The sequence below is a fragment of the Salmo salar genome, chromosome ssa26 (genome assembly GCF_905237065.1).
Source record: "Salmo salar chromosome ssa26, Ssal_v3.1, whole genome shotgun sequence".
In the NCBI taxonomy this organism is placed as follows: domain Eukaryota; kingdom Metazoa; phylum Chordata; class Actinopteri; order Salmoniformes; family Salmonidae; genus Salmo; species Salmo salar.
In genome coordinates, this window is record NC_059467.1 from 5,732,796 (window position 1) to 5,757,268 (window position 24,473).

Sequence of the window (24,473 nt, forward strand, 5' to 3'; positions counted from 1 at the left end):
AAATGGCACTCATAGGACTTCATGTTATACAATACATGTATGTTTTGCTCGATAAAGTTCATATTTATATCCAAAAACCCCATTTTACATTGGCCCGTAATGTTCAGAAATGCTTTTCTGCCGAAAACGTCCGGTGAATGAGCACATCAATTTACAGAAATACTCATCATAAACGTTGATAGAATATTAAACTGTTATTCAAAGAATTATAGATAAACATCTCCTTCATGCAACCGCTGTGACAGATTTCAAAAAGCTTCACGGGGAAAGCACACTGCAATAATCTGAGTACAGCGCTCAGAAAACAGCAGGCAATACAGATGCCTGCCATTTTGGAGTCATCTAAAATCATAAATGTCATTATAAATATTCACTTACCTTTGCTCTTCATCAGAATGCACTCCTAGGAATCCCAGGTCCACAATAATTGTTGTTTGTTCGATAAAGTCCATTTATGTCCTTTTTGTTTGAGCATTCAGTAAGCTACTCCAAATGTAGGAAGCGTGCATTAAATTTCGCGACAAAGTCAAAAAAAGTTTCGTTTACTTTCGTAGAAACATGTCAAACGATGTATAGCATCAATCTTTATGGCTTTTTTGACATAACTTCAATTATATTCTAACCGGACGATACCAATGTCTTGAAAAATGTAATGGAACACAGCTAACTCTCGTGAATGCGCGCCAAGGAACTCATGTCCACTCCTGAGTCAACAACTTCCAACTTCCTTTGTTTGCTCTCTGTTCACCATAGAAGCCTTCAAACAACTTTCTAAAGACTGTTGACATCTAGTGAAAGCCTTAGGAAGTGCAAAATGAAACCTAAGTCACTGTATACTGAATTGGCCCAGTCTTGAAAAACTTCAAACCACTTCCTGGTTGGATTTTTTTTCTCAGGTTTTTGCCTGCCATATGAGTTCTGTTATACTCTCAAACATCATTCAAACAGTTTTAGAAACGTCAGTGTTTTCTATCCAAATCTACTAATAATATGCATATCCTACGTTCTGAGCCCGAGTAGTAGGCAGTTTAATTTGGGCACATCATTCATCCGAATTTCTGAATACTGCCCCCGTCACTAAAAAGTTAAGCCATTTTGCCACAACTTTGGAGTATGCTCTGTCAGGCTGGATGGGGAGCGTTGGTGCACAGCTATTTTCAGGTGTTTCCAGAGATGTTCATTTGGGTTCAAGTCCGGACTCTTGCTGGGCCACTCAAGGACATTCAGACATTTCCCGAAGCCACTCCTGCGTTGTCTTGGCTGTGTGCTTAGGGTCGTTGTCCTGTTGGAAGGTGAACCTTAGCCCCAGTCTGAGGTCCTGAGTGCTCTGGAGCACATTTTCATCAAGGACCTCTGTACTTTGCTCCTTTCATCTTTCCTTCAATCCAGACTTGTCTCCCAGTCCCTGCTGCTGAAAAAGATCCCCGCAGCATAATGCTGCTACCACCATGCATCACCGTAGGGATGGTGCCAGGTTTCCTGCAGATGTGACGCTTGGCATTCAGGCCAAAGAGTTCAATCTTGGTTTCATCAGACCAGGGAATCTTGTTTCTCATGGTCTGAGAGTCTTTAGGTGCCTTTTGGCAAATGCCAAGCTGGCTGTCGTGCCTTTAACTGAGGAGTGGCTTCTGTCTGGCCACTCACCATAAAGGCCTGGTTGGTGGAGTGCTACGGAGATGGTTGTCCTTCTGGAATGTAATCCCATCTCCAGAGCAACTCTGGAGCTCTGTCAGAGTAACCATCGGGTTCTTGGTCACCTCCCCGACAAGGCCCTTCTCCCCCGGATTTCTCAGTTTGGCTGGGCGGCCAGCTCTAGGACGCTGTAGGGGTGGTTCCAAACTTCTTCCATTTTAGAATGGAGGCCACTGTTTTTGGGGACCTTCAAGGCTGCAGAAATATTTTGGTACCCCCCCCCAGATCTGTTTCTCAACACAAGCCTGTCTCGGAGCTCTACAGACAATTCCTTTGACCTCATGGCTTACTTTTTGCTGTGACATGCACTGTGAACTGGTGTGTAGACAGGTGTGTGCCTTTCCAAATCATGTCCACTCAATTGAATTTACCACAGGTAGACTCCAAGTTGAAGAAACATCTCAAGTACAATCATATTTTTGCAAAAAATAAATACCCATTTTCGCTTTGTTATAATGGACTATTGTGTGTAGATTGCTGCGATTATTTAATTTTTTAAACATTTTTTTATCCAGTTTAGAATTAGCCTGTAACGTAACAAAATGTGGAAATAGTCAATATTTGAATACTTTCCGAAGGCACTGTGTTTGTTATCTCCACTGTTAATATGGATAAATGGTTTTACTCTTTTCAGGGCTCCAGAATGTTTTTCCCTCTGGTGCCACTAACATTTTCAGTTGGTGGCACCAGGCCATGATTTGGTCGCACCAAATTTGTGGTGTTACTCAATTAAAAAATGCAACTTATTCACAGTGCTACTGAGATGTTATGATTCAAGAAATACGTTTATTTAAGCAAGCAGGAATACATGATCAATATATTCTGATTTGCACCCCAAAAATATAAAGCTTTGAATTAAGTGACATTTTTGAATTTGCAGCTCGCACCGACACAACCAATTTAAAAAATTGTCCCAAGTGAATGGATGCAAAATAATCACTTTGGAGCCCTGCTTTTGGCCAACTTCAAATAAAATAGCTGTTTTCAGAGCCAGTTTATTGTGAAAATGTTTGTATTGTTTACATAAATCAGAATTCTGTTTTTAGATAATCATTGTTATTGACGTTGGGCCATCCTGTTGCTCAGATTGATAATATCCAAGTGTGTTCTCTTAATGCTATTTTCCTCTCAAAGATTAAAGAGATTGCATCCAATGTGGAGCTGGCAGGAGGAAAGGGAGGAGCGGAGAAAGGGAAACCTGTCCCCAAGGCGCTGCCACAGTCCGAGGCCCCAGCCAAACCCTCAGGGCCCCCGAAAAATGCCCCTGTGTATAAGGTGAGACGGCATGACCTGGCTCTTATTGTATGTTTCATGTCTCCGTAGTGGGTTTGCATGTCACGGTGGTCCTTGTCAGCTTTGTTACACAATGTTTGAAGGTCTCTTTTAGAGGGGTTCAATTGAACTTTAATCATTTGGACAATATAAACTACCGTAGAGGAGCTTGTTTTTCACTCAAACCAATAGAGCTTGAAAACCAGTCAAATCCATGGGAAAGATGCTAGATCCACTAAACCAGTGACTACCTAGTACCCGGAGCCCCAGGGACAGTTTATTTTTGTTACATTTTACATTACATTTTAGTCATTTAGCAGACGCACTTATCCAGAGCGACTTACAGTAGTGAATACATACATTTCATGCATTTTTTTTATATATTTTTTTTGTACTGGCCCCCCGTGGGAATCGAACCCACAACCCTGGCGTTGCACACACCATGCTGGCGTTGCAAACACCATGCTCTACCAACTGAGCCACAAGGAAGGCCACAGCGCTTCAATATAAGGCTGTGGTCAAAACCATGACAGGTGGGGTTAGTTTAATGTTGAAGCTGGACTTAAGGACAACCTCCTGTTAATGTTAGTGCAATGAATACAGTGTGGGACAATAATCTCTGACTATGTGGTCATCTATGCTGTTCTATTCCACAGCAGTGGCTCCTAAATGGTGGGTTGCAGCCTGTGTTTGGTCATTGCTAATGGCTGGATTGTGGTTTTCCTCTTTAAATTGCTCTCAATGTGCTTTTTAATTGTTTCCCTAATGTGTTATTTCCTGAATGTAAAATACAATGATCAGTTTATTCTGAAATCTGGTTTCATCTGTTGTCTAGGATGTTGGCGTTGCTAAGAAAGGGAAGCCTGGGGCAGAAGGTGGAACAGGAGCCAAGAGTAAGAAGCCTGCCGAAACCAAAGAGATCGTGGAGACTGAGCTCTCGGTGAGTACTCATCTTACTGATTTTGAAAAAATAAATTACTCAATATTAAATAGATAAAAGTTGCAAATGACAGCCCATCCCCCCCCCTATGGTGCACTAATATTTAGCTCTGGAATAGGGTACAATTTGAAACTGAGCTCTAGTCAAAAGTACGTGTTGACTGTGTTCTTAGGTGGAGGTGTGTGATGAGCTGGCTGCAGCGGTGCTGCCTGCCTCCTGCGTGAAGATGCTGGACAGCTCCAACTGGAAGGAGAGGCTGGCCAGCATGGAGGAATTTTACCAGGTCAGCAGCATTTGTTTTCATGTTCTGTTTGTTTCTCCCTCTACTCGATTACAACATTTGTTCCTGCATTGTAAGTCACTTGAGTAGCCTTGCACCAGCCTTGGCTTGTGTGAGTAGGAATGGCTCATAGGAGCATATCTCTTGTTTCTGAATCGTGAGGCAGCTAGATGTACAAGTACACCTCCTGGACAGGATGCTAATATCACCCCCAATCCATCTCCTTAATGCTGAGTGCCAGGCAGACTCATCAGATCTAGGATTTAATATTTTGCAAATATTCCTTCTTGAGAATAAATCTATTTTTCTCCCGGGTAACCCGGTATTTCCCACGGACTAGAAATGTCATTCTAAAGCATATAAATATACAGAACAAACCATTATCCCAGAAACCGTAGACATTCCAATTTGCATACCGCCCCAACAGATCCACAGATGATGCAATCTCTATTGCTCTCCACACTGCCCTTTCCCAGCTGGACAAAAATAACACCTATGTGAGAATGCTATTCTTTGACTACAGCTCAGTGTTCAACACCATAGTGCCCTCAGCTCATCACTAAGCTAAGGACCCTGGGACTAAACACCTCCCTCGGCAAATGGATCCTGGACTCCCTAACGGGCTGCCCCCAGGTGGTGAGGGTAGGTAGCAACACATCGGCCATGCTGATCCTCAACACGGTTGCATGCTCAGTCCCCTCCTGTACTCCCTGTTCACTCATGACTGCACGACTCCAACACCATGTTTGCCGATGACACAACAGTGGTAGGCCTGATCACCAACAACAATGAGACAGCCTACAGGGAGGAGGTCTGAGACCTGGCTGTGTGTTGCCAGGACAACCTCTCCCTCAACGTGATCAAGACAAAGGAGATTGTGGACTACATGAAAAAGAGGACCGAGCACACCCCCATTCTCATCGACGGGGCTGCAGTGGAGCAGGTTGAGAGCTTCAAGTTCCTTGGTGTCCACTCACCAACAAACAAACATGGTCTATGGTCTAAGCACACCAAGACAGTCGTGAAGAGGGCACGACAACACCTACCCCCCAGTCGTGAAGAGGGCACGACAACACCTACCCCCCCCCCCAAACGTTTTGGCATGGGTCCTCAGATCCTCAACAGGTTCTACAGCTGCACCATCGAAAGCATCCTGACTGGTTGCATCACTGCCTGGTATGGCAACTGCTCGTCCTCCGACTGCAAGGCACTAGAGGGTAGTACGTATGGCCCAGTACATAATGTGACAAAGCATTCTGCCACCCAGGACATCTATACCAGGCGGTGTCAGAGGAAGGCCCTAATGGGCTCCAGCCACACTAGTCATAGACTGTTCTCTCTCCTACTGCACGGCAAGCGGTACCGGAGTGCCACGTCTAGGTCCAAGAGCCTTCTAAACGGCTTCTACCCCCACGTCAAGACTCCTGAACATCTATTCAAATGGCTACTCAGACTATTTGCATTGCCCCCACCCCCCTATTTTACACAGCTGCTACTGTTATCAATGCATATTCACTCTAATAACTCTACATACATGTACACTACCCTTCAAAAGTTTGCCGTCATTTCGAAATGTCCTTGTTTTTGAAATAATCATTTTTTGTGCATTAAAATAACATCAAATTTATCAGAAATACAGCTTAGACATTATTGTTGTAAATGACTATTGTAGCTGGAAACGGCAGATTTCTTTTATGGTTTTTGACCATCACTCCTGTGTTCTAATGGCACGTTGTGTTAGCTAATTCAAGTTTATCATTTTAAAAGGCTAATTGATCATTAGAAAACCCTTTTGCAATTATGTTAGCACAGCTGAAAACTGTTGTGCTGATTTAAAGAAGCAATAAAACTGTCCTTTAGACTAGTTGAGTGTCAGGAACATCAGCATGTGGGTTCGATTGTAGGCTCAAAATGGACAAAACAAATAACTTTTTTTCTGAAACTGGTCAGTCTATTCTTGTTCTGAGAAATGAAGGCTATTCCATGCAGGAAATTGCCAAGAAACGACGCTGTGTACTACTCCTGTCACAGAACAGCGCAAACTGGCTCTAACCAGAATAGAAAGAGGAATGGGAGGCCCCTGTGCACAACTAAGAGGACAAGTACATTAGAGTACATATTACCTCAACTAACTGTTACCCCCTGTACAGTGGTTCGTCCTTTAAAAGTTGCAGCGTACTGTGGCGCAGCTTGCATGTTGCCGCAGAATTCTATGGCATGTTATTTAAGTGTGATCCACTGGTACCAGTAATGCTAGTTAGTGCTAGTTTGACCACCCAGAGGGCATCTTTTGGAAGTATTTGATGGCCTTCAATAATGGTTGTACTAGAGAATGCGGGCACGTTGGAGACCGGGGTTCAATTCCCCAATGGGGAGGAAGGAGAAGGCTGTCCTTGTTATTAACTGACTTGCCTAGTTAAATAAAGGTCACACACAGAGCATATTATTTCTACACCCTAGTTTTCTAGTTCTAGTCTAACCACTACCCAAACGGAAATTCAGTGAAAATAAAAATCTCATTGATTTAGCAAGACCAGACCCCGTGCTTGTCTCAGAGTAGTGCGAAACAGTGCTAAAATAGGTGTAGGCTATTGCTTCTAACTTAATATTCTCTTTAAATAAGACCTACACCACTTAACAGCACATTACTCAACACTTGTGACTCATGTCGCCTACAGTATATCGAAATATGACATGACTCTCTGCCAATAATTACATAGAGGATTGGAGGATAATTTATTCCCATAGTAATTTATGAATCATAACTAAATAAACATCAGCATTTTGAAAAAGATTATTTTAATAATGAATGCGTAGAGATGCCATTTATTAGTTACAATGTTTTAGATTGGGTATTGAACCAGCATCTGTAGCAACAGCTTGAACTGCTATGCAGTGTCTTAAACCGTTGCGCCACTCAGGCGCTGTACGTGACCGGTCAGGAGTGGCCTTCAGTGAGAGCAAAATATTCCTAAAAGAATAATAACCTTAGTGTAACAACAGTTTTAGTAAGTAATACTGAAGTCGTGCACAATTCAGTTTCTATTTAGGTTTGTCACCCATTCATTGTCACACAGTAGGACCCAAAAGCGTAATTGGTGCTCTAACTCCCCCTTGCGCTGGTCTGGAGCAATGAAGTGGTGACGCAGGGTACCATAATAAACCACAAATTGCCTCTAAGTACTGCAGCATAAGCTCGCAACTTTTAGAGGAATCACTGTGTATATAGCCTCGCTATTGTTGTTTTACTGCTGCTCTTTAATTATTTTTTTATTTTTTTTCTTAACTGCATTGTTGGATAAGGGCTTGTAAGTAAGCATTTCACTGTAAGGTCTAGACGTTGTATTCGGCGCATGTGACAAATACAATTTGAACTGGCTATGCCATATTGCTGTGGGCTACACTAGTTTATTTAGCAGACAAGATTTGCTTAGAATTCCGTGGCATTATTTTATAGTATGAAGAATACAATTGAACAAAGCTGAATAAAATAGAAAACGTCCTTTCTCCAAACGATTTGATGGCGTGTGCACATGCGGCTTTTCTGTGAGCGGTTAACAAAGTAACATGTTCTCCTATATGCTTAATTTAGTTAGTTATTAAACTTTAGTTGTGTTGGGCTATATGTTTGGATTTTGAATACATTCTAAGGCTGCATGAAAGGCATGTGCTCTGCTTTGTTTCTTGCACATAGTTCATCACCTTAACAATTTGACAAGCACATGATAATGCTGTGAATTTCCCGGCGGCATCCCCCTAGTGTGGCTGTAATGCCCCCTAAAAAATCCATGCTGTTTGTAGCCATTGGCCATTCTGCCCTTGGGCTGATTATAATGATTAGAATTCCTTTCTCCCGGCTGTGTGTTCCGAAGCGCCTCACTCACATGGCTCTCTCATATCTCAATTCTTATTGGCCAATGCTTGTCACGTGATATGGTTCTTCTCTCAGGCGTCTATCTCTGTTCCGAAGTAGGCTACAAGTGAAGACTGACACATTGGGGATGCAACTGCGTGCATCCTTATTGAATTCCAGGCAACAAGATGAGTAGGCGTAACGAACAGCAAAAGCACTAGCCTACGTCCAGGGATGCAAACCTTTCAGTGGAATTCACTGTTTTGAAACCAAAATAGGTGACCTACGTGATTTATGTAGATGAGAAAAGTATATAGGAGTGATGCGCGTTTGGACCAATACTGGCTATATCTAAGGCTCAGCCAATCGTTCACATAACAGAATGCAGCACGCGACTGAAGAGACAATTTGCTAGTTACAGCATCAGCAAGTGCTCTGGAAAGAGTGGAATGGCAGTTTGCCAGGTACATCAGCGTGTCCCCTGAACGATAAAGGAAAAGGTAACATTAGGTGAGAAGCCTGACCGCGGAGACGGGGGTGTGAAGGTATTGAATGAGCTGTAACCGAAAAACTACTGGCATTTGGACAGTTTGAGGTGAAGGAGAAAGTGTGTTGGAACGTTGAGCAGCATTAACCAAAATGATCTGATCAGTTAAATTGCCTATGGTATTGTGTAAAAATTAGCTGGCCAATAGTCAGACAACTAACATTGGCTAACTAACGTTACATCAGATGAGCTAACGTTAGTAACCTAACCAATTTGATATAGTATTAACTGGTATACGACTCCTTGCTGTTCCTCAGGTTAAAATGCGTTCGTTGCTTACTGGACCCTGGCAATCTGTGTGAAATGTTACCTAGACAACAAGCTATCTGAACTGTTTTTCCTCTACAGTACTATGTGGTTAATTTTCTAAACAAGAGAATTAGGTCAAAATGAGGTGTTGCTTGTTAAACGAGTGGATTCAGGGATCAAGTGTAGCTGGAGCTGTGCCTGGCTTTGACTTAAGCTGGATGCCACTAGATAGGTTGGACAATTTTTAACAATGCTTTTTTTCCTGATAACTAGTTCATTGCATCCGCAGTGGAGCCCATTTTCATAATATTACCATATGTCCCAGCTTCTTGCCGTAATTCTGAAGTAATCACTACTAAAATGGCCTTATTTTAGGTCGTTTTTAACCCTGCCAGCTCCTATTACTGCTCTTTTGAGCACCGTGGCACCAACTCGACTTCCGAACGTTCTATTCCCAGCCCATTGTAAAACGTCAATGCCTGCTTCGCTGTTGTTGGCACTGAGACCTGCCCACGTTAAACTCGGAGGCTTACCTCAGGAAATGTATTATTAAATGTTTACTGCTACTTTGTGAGCCAGCTCACTGTTCGCCTGGGTACACGTTGTTGTGACCCACAGGATTAACAATCCCTAAACCTTGGTATAACCTATTTTAGCCCCAACCCTGACTTGTAACACAATACACCTAAAGCTGTGCCTTAGGCATGCTGCAAGGAGGCATGAGGACTGCTGATATGGCCAGGGCAATACATTGCAATGTCCGTACTGTGAGATGCATAAGACAGTGCTACAGGACGGACAGCTGATCGTCCTCGCAGTGGCAGGCCACGTGTATCAACACCTGCACAGGATCAGTACATCAGAACATCACACCTGCGGTACAGGATGGCAACAACCGCCCAAGTTAGATCAGGAACGCACAATCACGCCATCAGTGCGCAGACTGTCTGCAATAGGCTGGACTGAGGACTTGTAGGCCTGTTCTAAGGCAGGTCCTCACCAGACATCACCGGCAACATTGCTTATGGGCACAAACCCACCGTCGCTGGACCAGACAGGACTGGCAAAAAGTGCTCTTCACTGACGAGTCGCGGTTTTGTGTCACCAGGGGTGTTGGTTGGATTCGCGTTTATCGTCAAAGCAATGAGCGTTACACTGAGGCCTGTACTCTGGAGCGGGATCGAGGTGGAGGGTCCGTCATGGTCTGGGGCGGTGTGTCACAGCATCATCGGACTGAGCTTGTCATTGCAGGCAATCTCCACGCTGTGCGTTACAGGGAAGACATCCTCCTCCCTCATGTGGTACCCTTCCTGCAGGCTCATCCTGACATGTCCCTCCAGCATGACAATGCCACCAAGCACAGAATGAGTAGTATGGCTGACTTCCTGCAAGACAGGAATGTCAGTGTTCTGCCATGGCCAGCGAAGAGCCCGGATCTCAATCCCATTGAAGCACGTCTGGGACCTGTTAGATCGGAGGGTGAGGGCTAGGGCCATTCCCCAACCCCCCCAGAAATGTCTGGGAACTTGCATGTGCCTTGGTGAAGAGTGGGGTAACATCTCACAACAAGAACTGGCAAACCTGGTGCAGTCCATGAGGAGATGCACTGCTGTAATTAATGCAGCTGGTGGCCACACCAGATACTGACAGTTCATTTTGATTTTGACCCCCCCCTTTGTTCAGGGACACAATTCCATGTCTGTGGAACTTGTTCAGTTTATGTCTCAGTTGTTGAATCTTGTTATGTTCATACAAATATATACACGTGTTAAGTTTGCTGAAAATAAATGCAGTTGACAGTGAGGATGTTTCCTTTTCTATGTGTGTGTATGTTGAAGTCGGCAGTTTACATACAGCTTTGCCAAATACAGTTACACCCAGTTTTTCACAGTTCCTGACATTTAATCCTTGTAAAAATTCCCTGTCTTAGGTCAGTTAGGATCACCACTTTATTTTAAGAACGTGAAATGTCAGAATAATAGTGATTTATTTCTTTCATCACATTCCCAGTGGGTCAGAGGTTTACATACACTCAATTAGTATATGGTAGCATTGCCTTTAAATTGTTTAACTTGCCTCAAACGTTTCAGCAAGCCTTCCACAAGCTTCCCACGGTGAATTTTAGCCAATTCCTCCTGACAGAGCTGGTGTAACTGTCAGGTTTGTAGGCCTTTTTTCTTGCACACGTATTTTCAGCTGTGCCCACATTTTCTTTAGGGTTGAGGTCAGGGCTTTGTGATGACCACTCCAATACCTTGACTTTGTCCTTAAGCCATTTTGCCACAGCTTTGGAAGTATGCTTGGGGTCATTGTCATTTTGGAATACCCATTTGCAACCAAGCTTTTACTTCCTGACTGATGTCTTGAGGTTGCGTCAATATATCCACACAATTTTACTTCCTCATGATGCCATCTATTTTGTGAAGTGCACCAGTCCATCCTGCAGCAAAGCACCACCACAACATGCTGCCACCACCGTGCTTCACTGTTGGGATGGTGTTCTTCGGCTTGCAAGTCTCCCCCTTTTTCCTCCAAACATAACGATGGTCATTATGGCCAAACAGTTCTATTTTTGTTTCATCAGACCAGAGGACATTTCTCCAAAAAGTACAATCTTTGTCCCCATGTTCAGTTGCCTTTTTTTTATGGCAGGTTTGGAGCAGTGGCTTCTTCCTTGCTGAGTACCTGAAAGGCCAATGTTGATATAGAACTCGTTTTGCTGTAGATATAGATACCTTTGTACCTGTTCCCTCCAACATCTTCACAAGGTCCTTTTGCTCTATTTCTGTAATTGATTTTCACGTTTCGCACCAAAGTACGTTAATCTCTAGGAGACAGAATGCGTCTCCTTCCTGAGCGGTATGACTGCTGCGTGGCCACATGTTGTTTATACTTGCATACTATTGTTTGTACAGATGAACGTGATACTTTCAGGCGTTTGGAAATTGCTCCCAAGGGTGAACCAGACTTGTGAAGGTCTACAATATTTTTTTCTGGGGTCTTGGCCTATTTCTTTAGATTTTTCCCATGATGTCAAGCAAAGAGGCACTGAGTTTGAAGGTAGGCCTTGAAATACATCCACAGGTACACCTCCAATTGACTCAAATTATGTCAATTAGCTTATCAGAAGCTCCTAAAGCCATGACATAATTTTCTGGAATTTTCCAAGCTGTTTAAAGGCACAATCAACTTAGTGTATGTAAACTTCTGGCCCACTGGAATTGTGATACAGTTAAATAATCTGTCTGTATACAATTGTTGGAAAAATTACTTGTGTCATGCACAAAGTAGAGGTCCTAACCGACTTGCCAAAACTATAGGTTAACAAGACATTTGTGGAGTGGTTGAAAAACGAGTTAATGACTCCAACCTAAGTGTATGTAACCTTCTGACTTCAACTGTGTATATATATATCGTATTATGCCTGTTTCTTTTGGGAGGGAATGCGCTAACCTCAACTCTAGTATACATATATTATGTAATCATCTTAATATCTCATAACATTAATAGAAAACACAAAAGACTGCCTCAACAGCCCGTGAATAAATTACACCATGCAACCCTCGCAGTTAACAAATTTACCTCATGTGCCCTTCGTTTGCGCGAGAAGGCAGAGTGATCGCTGACAGCACGAACTTTTGGCAGAGCTTGTGGAGCTGGCTACTTGTGCGAGAAGGCAGAGCGGCTAGGTCATGGTTGATGAATTTGACAGTGAATGTAATAGGAAAATACTTTTCTCGACCAGAGGTGACTGAATTAATGTTCAGGATTATTGATAGTAGTTATTGGAATAGTAATCTAGTATAATTTCAAAACATGAGCATGAAAATAATGATCTTGAATCATAGTAATTCAGTCATCTGTTAATGCTGTTTCGGTCCTTCTCTTGCATTAACAGTGTGGAAAGGGACAGGAAAGTGTGCGTCGGGAGTTTTTCTGAGGGTGTGGGGAAGTTGTACATGCAGGAAGAACTGATCTTCTTAAATGTCTTATGCTCATATCTATTGGGTTGATTTAGTTACTGCAGTCAATTTGTTTAAAAAAAAATCTGAATACCTAAGGTCACTGAATAAGGTGTATATCATTATTGAAATGGTAATTACTCAAATGCTTAATAAAAAATATTTGCTTGTTCATTTAATCAATTACGATCAAAATAAAACATTTACAGCATAACAAACTGATGGTCCATACGCATATACAAAAAAACACCATAGATTAAGTTAACTATTTTTAAAACACTTTCTTTACATAAATACCATTATTTTAGCTCCCCCCATTATTCCGCATACTCATCTTTCTAATTATGTAAGGCTGGGCAGTGTATCTCGTTATTGATCGCTATCCCCGAAATACTATTTGCCCTTGGAACGCTGAACTCCCCCCATTTGTTTTCCTATGCAGAGGCATGTTGGTATATTTCGCCAGTTATCGCTCAATGTGTATATTTAGATTTTTTTTCAAGTTGGACACCATTTTCATCTATTCTTTCTAATTGTGACTGCCAGGTCGCAGTTGTAAATGAGAACTTGTTCTCAACTGGCCTACCTGGTTAAATAAAGGTAAAAATAAATAATTACACTGCCCAGATTTACGCATCTCATTATCATCGATCGCTAGAAACAAAAATAGTCCTAAATTGCAATTTGTTTCCTACTTCCTCCTTATGCAGACATAAGCGCATTTGACACCATAGAGGTGCCTATGTTTACTTTCTACACAAGTATTTATTTCAATTTTGTCCTTAAAACAAATTGTAGTGGTAATATAAGAAGGAATCCCTTTTTTTTTTGTGCCTTTTTTAGGCTAAATGGATTTCTAAGCATAATTCCAGTCAAAATAGGCTCAATGTTCGATTCAATTAATTTTGCTTTGGGCTCGCTAGTGTTCCAGCTTAGCCAATGTTCTATGGCTGTTTTTTTCAGCCTTGGGTGAATTTGGACTCGTTCTATTGTCCAGCCTACTATAGAGTTGAAAGAAACACCACACACTACCTCTTTTTCTCACTTTTTCAATACAGTGGATAAAAAAGGGTATGCCAGGTGTACTCTGCCTGAAAGAGATTATGCCAACAAAGGGTATCATGTTCTGCTGGCATATTGTAGAACAGATGTCCACAGGCAGAAAGTGTACAATGTAATGTCCAGTGTAGCCCAAATATTGTTTCTGTTGTATTGAACTTGACAGTAACACGTGAGGGGGCATAATTAAATGTTTAACTCGGTGAACGTTATTTTTGCACACGTATCCTTGTGCACTTGCTCGATGTCTACTATAATAGAGCAAAAATAGGATGCCTGTTTCATTCCGTTTCTACCTAAAGATATTTTTTTCCACAAGTGCAATATTTAGATTGTTTGGTCACAAGCATTCTATTATAAAGGCTGTCACGGCTAACTGCAATATTAGTGTATATTTTGTTGTCATTTACAGTAAAGTCTAGGCAACAAATAACATTGGATTGCTTTCTTTTCACTTTTTAGCTATGAGTTAGGTTCACATGAACCACTTATTGTACACAGACTGATCATGTAGATCATATTCTTCGTTTTATTAGTTAACCTGCATTTCCCCGTAGCAGGGATTTATTTAATACTAACCTTTTTGGGCCCTCACCAGTTTGCATCTACTATCCCCCATAGTACAACATTTGACCTATTCTATTGGTCAACTTGTCCTTCTGTATGAGAAAAAAAATATTCTAAACATACTTTGGGATGCCATAGATCCCAAATTAATACAACCAATTAACCAAAAAAAACTTAAAAGAAATGAAGCTGACGCAACAGATCAGACTGTTTTAGCTTAAAATGTTGATAAACTATTTGGCTATTTCTTCTCATAAAGTGCAGCAATGCGCATGTAGTAGTAGGCTACAAGCGCTAATGTTCCAATATGCAACCAATTAGCGGGCAAACAAGTGATGGGCTAATATTGTCACCCATCAAACTATTCTTGATTTTAATCTTTACATGTACTAAATAATACGTGAAATCAGTTTTGATTTAGAATGGACCATTATCATGCCTCTATCTCAGGGTAGGGGGAAAAAATGCATGTCATCTATGCACTTAAATAGTGAATGAACGCTTTTAGTTAATTTTCATGCCGGTCAGGTAGGCTATAGTCCTGTTGTGAAGAGGAGCAATGTGCTTAATATTAGGAAAGTTCAGAAATGAATGTGGTAGGCCTAGCCTATAGAAATTTGACATCCTCTTAAAAATAGAGGCCAACAAAACCTATTTTCTCACACAATTGCATAGCCTATAGAAATGTTGCCTAATATGAGCTCTTGGGCTCTCATGAAGTGTTTTGATCTGATAACATATGTGTTGTCTGATTAGAGGGACAATAGAGTGCTGACTAACAGGCAAGTTTGGTAGACTAATAATGACCATCAGAGCTTGGAGAGCCTAGTTACCGTGACTAAACAGTCATGTGGAATTTGACTGCAGTCAGGACTCTTGACTGCCGGTGTGGTGGTAATAGTCACCGTAACAGCCCTAGGTGGTACCATCATTTGACTCATGCAGCGTGACACGTCTCCTTCGTATAGAGTTGATCAGGCTGATTGTGGCCTATGGCAGGTTGTCCCACTCCTCTTCAATGGCTGTGCGAAGCTGCTGAATATTGGGAGGAACTGGAACACTCCGTCGATCCAGAGCATCATAAACGTGTTCATTGGGTGACATGTCTGGTGTGTATGCAGGCCATTGAAGAACTGGGCCATTTCATCTTCCAGTAATTGGGTACAGAGCCTTGTGACATGGGGCCATGCATTATCATGCTGAAACATAAGGTGTTGGCTGTGGATGAATGGCACGATAATGGGCCTCAGGATCGCGTCACAGTATCTCTGTGCACTCATATTGCCATCAATGTATTGCAGTTGTTTGTAGCTTATGCCTGCCCATACCATAACCCCACCGCCACCATGGAGCACTCTTCACAATGTTGACATCTGCGAAAGTGTACGCCATACACGTGAGGCCGGTTGGAAGTACTGGCAAGTTCTTAAACAACATTAAATTCTCTGGCCATAGCTCTGGTGGACATTCCTGCAGTCAGCATGCCAATTGCACGCTCCCTCAACTTGAGACATCTGTAGCATTGTGTTGTGACAAAACTGCATATTTTAGTGTCCTTTTGTCCCCAGCACAAGGTCCACCTGTGTAATGACCGTGCGGTTTAATCAGCCGATACTGAGGTGGAAAGTGGCAGAGCTACAGCTCTTGTCAGACCAGGAGATTTTCTGTAAAATGTCTTCTCACAAAAACGTCTGTAGTGTCGACTGGTTTGCCCTACCACAATAGGGGAGACTGTCACAAACACGATCGTGTTCTCCGTTTTGCTCTACGACCCCCACAAGTGTCATGGGACTTGTCTGAAGGTAACCCATACAAATGAATGGTAGTTTTATGTTAACAAAAATAAGGGGTTAAATGTGTAAAAAATAATTACTTCTTGGACCAAGGACAGACACATGAATAAATGGCAAAAGACACCAAGGAATACGGTTTTGTAGTCTCTCCTCGGCCCAATAAGTGAGTATATATTTTTTTCTCCGTTTAACTTTAAAAAAAAAAAAAAATTATTTTTTGCATTTTTGAATGTGCTATTCAATTGGTTTCTATGGGCTACAGTAGTAATGGCCAAATTCAATATTTTATCCGAAAACATTTTTGGGATTTGTTGAGGGGTCCTAAAATACAAAATCAAATGGCTAAATGATCCATGGTATGACCTTAAAACAATTCCATATGTCAGCTTAAAACAGTATCTTCAGTTTAAAGATGCACTATGCAGAAATCTCTCCGCCATTTCCTGGTTGCAAAAATTCATAGTTCACCTAATTTCAGTTTGACAAAACTAGCAAGTATAGTGGAGTCATTGTTCAATCTAAACTGATGTGAAATATTGTATTTTCAGCTGTTTTGAAGCTGGTGTACAAAACTGAAAGACACACATTTTTACTGAAATAGCACACACAGAACAGATCTACCCCCCTCTTAGACTTGTTTTAAATGAGTGACAGATCTATAACTCACATTTCTATATGAATTTGGTAGGGTCGCCCCCAAAAAGTTACATTTTAGCTTAAAACAAATCCAGATGGAGATGTAAATTTGTCCTTTATTACTGTAGCATAAGCAATCCTGCAGCAAATGTAGACCTACTTGTCACAATAGTACATTTTTTGTTTGGTGTATGAGATGCATTGTGATTAACAATGCAAATAGAGAGAAGGCTACAGAAGCCAGCATAAAATTAAGTTCCATTTCATGTCCTGATGTTCATAAATAATTTACCCGTTACTCACATTTATCCTGGGAAATGAGTAGGTTTGACCGGGAGATCTCAGTAACCCGGTTCCCACTATTAAACCATAGTTGGGTCCCATTTTTACAGTATTTGCTATGACTCGATCGAACTCCTAATCTCAGGGCGGACACTACCCACAAGGCCACTGAGTTGGTACAAGAACAGCCCTTAGCCGTGGGGTACAGTATATTGGCCATATACCCCACAACTGCTGGTCTTAATGCTTAATTGAGAGCCACACCAGGCGCTACACATTCAAAGACATCCTTTATGAGTGCATGATGCTAACCCCTCTGTTCTGACTTCTCCCCTCCAGGTTGCGGAGCAGATGGACATCAGTGTGATGCCATGTCAGGCTCTGGTCCGCATGCTGGCCAAGAAACCTGGCTGGAAGGAGACTAACTTCCAGGTACCTAACAAACCTACCACGCTCAACTGGGGGTTGTCCATAGACAGTAGATTTGGCTCTCCATAAGAGCCAAGTGTTTTGGCTCTCTAATTGTTTACCGTGCCTCTTGCCAATGCAAGATTATATTTAATGGAATAGTAGTTGGCTAGTGATAAGACCCACTGCAGGCAATCAAAACTATCTATTTTATAATACAGATTCACAATATCAACTGTCCAAACATGGCAACAGGATAATTTCACCTCCATACTGGATTTAAAATTAGTTGGTTCATGTGCGCTTATACAGGCTACAAAATGTTTAGTGTTGTGACATGCCTCCAGGTGATGCAGCTTAAGCTCCAGGTGGTGGCAGTGGTGGCCCAGAGGGGCAGGTTCTCTAAGACGTCTGCCTCTGTGGTGCTGGATGCCCTGGTGGAGAAGATCGGAGACGTCAAGTGTGGAGGGAAGGCTAAGGATGCCTTAACGGCCATAGGAGAGGCCTGCTCTCTGTCCTGGATTGCTGAACAGGTAATAGACTGGATATACTGAACATGGCCAGGGTCATGTTCATTAGGGAACACAACAGAAAACGTTTTGTAACTAAAGGAAAATGAATGTATTGTCCACGTCTGTGAATGCCAAGTAGTTGAACTGGAACCAATGGCTTGCTTCAAAATGTGCTTTTGTTTTGGTCAGTGATTATTTCAAGAAAGGAGGGAAGGAAGGATTCTGGTGAACTCTGCTTGGATAACAAAACTGTTACCAACTGATGCAGTTTGTCGATTGTTTTTTCTCACTGGTATTACCTGACACCATTGATTAAGTTTGAACCAAACTGCAGACAAATCCACTAACAACTCTGACCACTCCAGGTTAAAGGTCGACCGACTATGATTTTTCTATACCGATTATTGGAGGACCAAAAAAAGCAGATATCCTATTAATCGGACCACATAAAAAAATAAACAATAATGATGACAATTTGAACAATGAACACTTATTTTAACTTAATATAATACATAAATAAAATATTTTTAGTCTCAAATAAATAATATAACCTATTCAATTTGGTTTAAATAATGCAAAAACAGTGTTGGAGAGGAAAGTGAAAGTGCATTATGTGCCATGTAAAAAAAAAAAAAAAAAAAAAAGCCAACGTTTAAGTTCCTTGCTCAGAACACGAGAACATATGAAAGCTGGTGGTTCAATATTCCCAGTTTAAGAAGTAGTAGTTATTATAGGAATTATTATGCATCGAGTATTTCTCTCTATACATTTGTATTTCATATACTTTTGACTATTGAATGTTATTATAGGCACTTTAGTATTGCCAGTCTAATCTTGGCAGTTGATAGGCTTGAACTCATAAACAGCGATTTGCTAAAAGCTGCTGGCAAACGCAGCGAAGTGCTGTTTGAATGAATGCTTTCGAGCCTGCTGGTGCTTACCACCGCTCAGACTGCTCTATCAAATCATAGACTTAATTATAATAAACACATAAATACGAGCCTTTGGTCATTAATTTGGTTAAATTTCAAAAACAAAACCATTTATTCTTTCAGTGAAATATGGAACCGTTACATATATTTTATCAAACGGGTGGCAACCCTAAGTCTAAATATTGCTGTTACATTGCACAACCTTCAATGTTAGCCAGAATTTTACATAATTATGACATAATTACGGTCTTTGTTAGGAATAAATGGACTTCACACAGTTCGGAACGAGCCAGGCGGCCCAAACTGCTGCATATACCCTGACTCTGCTTGCACAGAATGCAAGAGAAGTGACACAATTTCCCAAGTTAATATTGCCTGCTAACATGCATTTCTTAACTAAATATGCAGGTTAAAAGAATATGTACTTTGTGTATTGATTTTAAGAAGGCATTGTTTATGGTTAGGTACATTTGTGCAACGATTATGCTTTTTTTGTGAATGCGCTTTTGTTAAATCCTCACCTGTTTGGCGACATTGAAGTAGGCTGTGATTCTATGATAAATTAACAGTTAACGCTTTGATTATATTCAATGCAGGACAAGCTAGTTAACCTAGTAATATCAACCATGTATAGTTAACTAGTGACTGTGGTGATTAATAAGATGCGTTTAATGCTAGCTAGCAACTTACCATGGCTCCTTGCAGCCACAAGCTCCTTTTGACGCTGCACTTGTGTAACAGGTGGTCAGCCTGCCATGCAGTTTCCTCGTGGATTGCATTGTAATCGGCGTCCAAAAAGTCTGTTATGAACTTGAAATCTGTCCTGATTAATCGGTCGACCTCTACTCCAGGTTGTGTCATTGGCCTTTGCCCAGAAGAACCCGAAAAACCAAGCTGATACACTGAACTGGCTGGCCAATGCCATGAAGGAATTTGGCTTCACAGGGTAAGTTATCACTCAGGTCTTATATTCCATTGGAGTGTTGTCAGTGCTTTCTTGTCTCCTTCATGGTATTGAATCAATCAAGCATGTCCTCCTCTCCTTTTCCAGAATCAATGTGAAAGCTTTTATCAACCACGTCAAGACTGCTTTGGGTGTCTCCAATCCTGTGAGTTGTCGTGTCTTTGGGGTACCATTAAACTGAAGATATGTTTATCAATTAGCTCCCTGTAATTATTATCACGCGATTAAACTGATTAATCGTTTAATTGTAATTAACTAGGAGATCGGGGCACCAAGGAGAATATTCAGATTACAAAGCTATAATTTTCCTAATATAACTTTCCTGTACTATAATATTATATTCTATTATAGTATAGGCTGATTATCTTCTGGTTTAAATGGTGTATTTACCTCTAGTCCAGTCTCATTCCAAAACGTCGTAAATTGTTGTATCTGCACGAACCCAGTCTTGACTAAAATCATCCATACATCAATTGTCTTAATTTATTTATTTACTACACTAAGTAATTAACAGAAAAACATACAAACAGTAATTATTGTCACAAAGGATTGGTATCGGAATGTGCCCTTGTGGGCTAAGCAGTCAGGTCGGCCTGTTGAACAATGGGTCATAAAAGGTCGGCTGAGAAGTTACACAGGGTGATTTAATATTAACAATTGAAGGCTCACTCATTCGGGAACAATTGCAATCAATATATATTTACGCTCAGTGTGTCGTTCTGATTCTTGTTGGAGAGTAATTCTGTTGGGGAGTTTTGTCCGCGTTCTCTCTCTCTCGGTTAGAATGGATCTTTCAGAGCGACCTTCATTACTGTCGTCATCGAATGGTTGCTTCGTTGGTCTTCGCGTTCAATGATATAATTTACTTAGCTGCAGACTAATAATTAATATCAAAGACTTGTTCTTATTCTGTCGGTATCAATAGTCTAAAAGTTAACCACGTGGTATGGTTAACTTTCAGTAGAGGAATTGGAAGGTAAAACCTATTAGCCATGAGTGTAGGCCTGGTCTGGAGAAATGTAAATCAGGGAGTGTTTTATAGTGCACATCGAACAGGCTGGTCAAATGACGCCTGGTCCTGTATATGTCCCTGGGGCGTGCCTATGACTGAGTTAGATTTGGTTACATAAATACAATTCTATCACATTACATCAGTACATAGCATCTCAATGTCTTACAAAAGCTTTATCCTTATTAATACATTCCATACACCCATATGAGGCAAGTCTTAAACTGAGTCTATTATATAAACAGTTTTATGGTAATATGGCTATATTGTCTCTTCTGAGTATCACAAAATGGTACCAGCGGATCAGTTCGTAGCTGGATTCTTCAATTCTATGAGTTGGAAGAAATTCCTTTGTCTCTCTATGGGCCATGTGGCCAGAGACTTTCCTGGAATTTTAGTTTTTCCTACCCTTTACACACAGGGTGGATTGTGTGCAAAAGGGAGAGGCCAACGTCATGAGAGTGTTACTGCTGATTTCTATTTGTTGAGTCTGTCTTGCTTTATTTGTCTGCTGCTATTTGGAAGCAGTCAGTCAGTTTGTATGGATTATTGTTCAAAACATTTTTACTTTAACGTTTCCTTAGATTGACATTTTTGTTCTTCATTCCTTGATCTTATAGAGCTCTCTGGTAGATGGATTGGTTCGCAATTAAGATATTTAAAAACGGTGAAACAAATGACTGCCTTTTTAACGTGTGTCGCAGGCTATACGAGCAGCAGCCATCTCTCTCCTGGGGGTGATGTACCTGTACATGGGCGCCTCACTGCGTATGTTCTTTGAGGACGAGAAGGCAGCACTGCTCGCTCAAATCGACGCAGAGTTTGAGAAGGTAGTATTTTAGTTGACACATCTTCATAAATATCTCTAGCTTACTTGACACTTGGAGTACCTGGTATGTTGTATCTATCCTTACATGTATCTACCAAATAATGTGCCTTTTCTGTCAAATACTTTTGTTATTGTGAAATTGAATTATAGCCTCTTAAATGCCTACAATAATTTCACATGAGATATTATCAGTGCAAGAATGCCTACTTGTTTATTTTACACCGTTTCCAGGCGTAACTTAGTTTCCATATTGGCTCTGTGATTGACTCATCATGGTTCTGCTGCGTCACAGATGCAGGGCCAGACTCCCCCTGCCCCAACTAGAGGCTCCATCAAAAGGACAGGGGGGCAGGAGGAGGGAGAAGAGGCCAAGGAAGAGGGGGGTGCAGGTGACATCATGGACCTCCTGCCTCGCACTGACATCAGGTTAGCACATCGATGTACTAGAGCAGTATTTCCAACCTTATCCTCGGGGACCACCAGAACTTTTTGTTTTAGCCCTAAACTGGCACATCGAATTTTAATTAGTCAAGGGGTTGATCATTAGTAGACTAATTGAATCAGGTGTGCCAGTGTAAGGCTGCAACAAAAATGTGTAACATCTGGTGGTCCCTTATAAGAGTTTTGGGAACACTGTACTAAAGAACTTCTCTAGCTTTGCAATAGCTGCTTCTGTGAGTGCATGAGTAGCACCATTTATTTAACTGTATGGGTTAGCGTCACACCAGACGCCCCATCTAAAATTAGGTGGTGCACCTGAGTTTTTTTCTTTTTCTTCTGTTAAGCAAACATTTAAATAAAAAATAATAACATAAAGCCCCGGGTAGAATGATACCAAGACTGTCAGAGGTATTGTCCTTCAGGCAGCCATTGTTCTAAGGTTAAAGTAATGTGGTGGCATTTATACTGTGTTGCTTTCACAAATCCAATCTTGTCAGATCAGTTCTTAGATGAGAACTGAAAGAACTGGGTGCATTTCATCACGGTCAAAGAAATGGCTCTTCTGACATGTTCTGTTTCTCTGTAGTGATAAGATCACAGAGGACATGGTATCGAAGGTGGGCGATAAGAACTGGAATATCCGTAAGGAGGGTTTGAATGAGGTGGCTGCAGTGCTCTCTGAGGCCAAGTTCATCAAGCCCAGCGTGGGAGACCTGCCCATCACACTGAAGGGACGCCTCAGTGACTCCAACAAGATCCTGGTGAGTGTTACATCCTGAGTGTTTCTCTAAATGGGAGTGTTTAAGGTTTACATTGCAGAGATGCGGGACGACTACTGTACCGTCGCTTAGGCCTAAATGTGAATTAGAGTTTAGAGCAGTCTGACCACATGTCAGTTTCCCTTCTCTGATTCTCCAGGAGAATCTTGTTGTGCTGTGACTTTACATTGGTGGGTGCTGCGGATGATAATTAATCTCACCAGTATAAATTGCATGTCAGATGTGTGTGGGGGAGGAGTACTGCTGGGACTGTCATTTCCGTGTCTCCAGAATTGACACATGAATTTAAAAAATAATAATCCGTGCTTCGTCATTACTGCCTTGACGGGATCATCATGTGACCAGTTAAATGATTCTGCGTGTGTGTGTGCGCGTCTTTCTGTTTCAGGTCCAGCAGACCCTGTCGATCATGCAGCAGATGGCCATTGCCATGGGCCCTGCCCTCAAACAGCATGTCAAGACCCTGGGCATACCAGTCATCACTGTGCTGGGGGATATTAAGGTACACACGTCACAAACACCCCTTCTCTCTATCAGACTGAAACGTGTACACACGTATGGTCAAACCCACACTTCTCATTGTCTTTCCCCAGAACACAGTGCGTGCTGCGGCCATGGCCACCCTGAACTCCTGGTTGGAGCAGACGGGTATGAAGGTGTGGCTGGAAGGAGAAGAGCTGTCTGAAGAGCTGAAGAGGGAGAATCCTTTCCTCAGACAGGAGGTGTGGGGGGGGGTGTTATGGATAGGGTTTGTGATTTGAAGATTTTTGGTACACATTATCATGATGTCAGTAATACAGCTGTTACATTTGTTGCCCTTTATTTCTTATTTGCAGCAGGACATTTCAAAGGGAATGGTCAGAGGTGCCCTCTAAAACAGCCAGATTTAACGCCTGATTTAATCTCCCGCTCCTTCCTCCCTCAGTTACTTGGCTGGCTGGCAGTGCATCTGCCCACCATGCGCTCAGTGCCCTCCGATCTCATGCTGTGTGTACCCCCCCTGTTCGTCTGCCTGGAGGACCGCAACGTTGACGTAAGGAAGCGAGCCCAGGATGTCCTGCCTGTCTTCATGATGCACCTGGGCTTTGACAAGCTGAACAAGGCCACAGGCAAACTGAAGGTAGGGGACTAAGGAGAGCAACTGCATGTCTTGTTTTTATTCTACTGTATGTACAGTGCATTTGGAAAGTATTCAGACCCCTTCACTTACTCTAAAATTGAATAAATTGCTTTTTACACACACTACCCCATAATGACAAAGCGAAAACAGGATTTTAGACAATATTGCAAATAAAATAAATACCTTATCGAAAATTGAGATCAGGTGCATCCTGTTTCCATTGATCATCCTTGATGTTTTTACAACTTGTTTTGAGTCCATCTGTGGTAAATTCAATTGATTGGACAGGATTTGGAAAGGCACGCCTTTTTATATAGGGTCCCACAGTTGACAGTGCATGTCAGAGC

The 24,473-nt window shown here is 41.7% G+C and overlaps 1 protein-coding gene across 1 annotated transcript in view; it reads left to right on the forward strand.

The window, feature by feature from the left end:
- Nucleotides 1-24,473, forward strand: part of LOC106587056 (cytoskeleton-associated protein 5) — an 83,251-nt gene that overhangs the window by 13,607 nt on the left and 45,171 nt on the right. Inside the window, 13 exon segments of the mRNA XM_045709034.1 lie at nucleotides 2,827-2,967; nucleotides 3,800-3,904; nucleotides 4,077-4,187; nucleotides 17,472-17,564; nucleotides 17,888-18,073; nucleotides 19,836-19,930; nucleotides 20,036-20,093; nucleotides 21,662-21,787; nucleotides 22,079-22,212; nucleotides 22,814-22,988; nucleotides 23,395-23,508; nucleotides 23,600-23,728; nucleotides 23,932-24,126. Of these exon segments, the coding sequence (XP_045564990.1) occupies nucleotides 2,827-2,967; nucleotides 3,800-3,904; nucleotides 4,077-4,187; nucleotides 17,472-17,564; nucleotides 17,888-18,073; nucleotides 19,836-19,930; nucleotides 20,036-20,093; nucleotides 21,662-21,787; nucleotides 22,079-22,212; nucleotides 22,814-22,988; nucleotides 23,395-23,508; nucleotides 23,600-23,728; nucleotides 23,932-24,126 (1,662 nt within the window).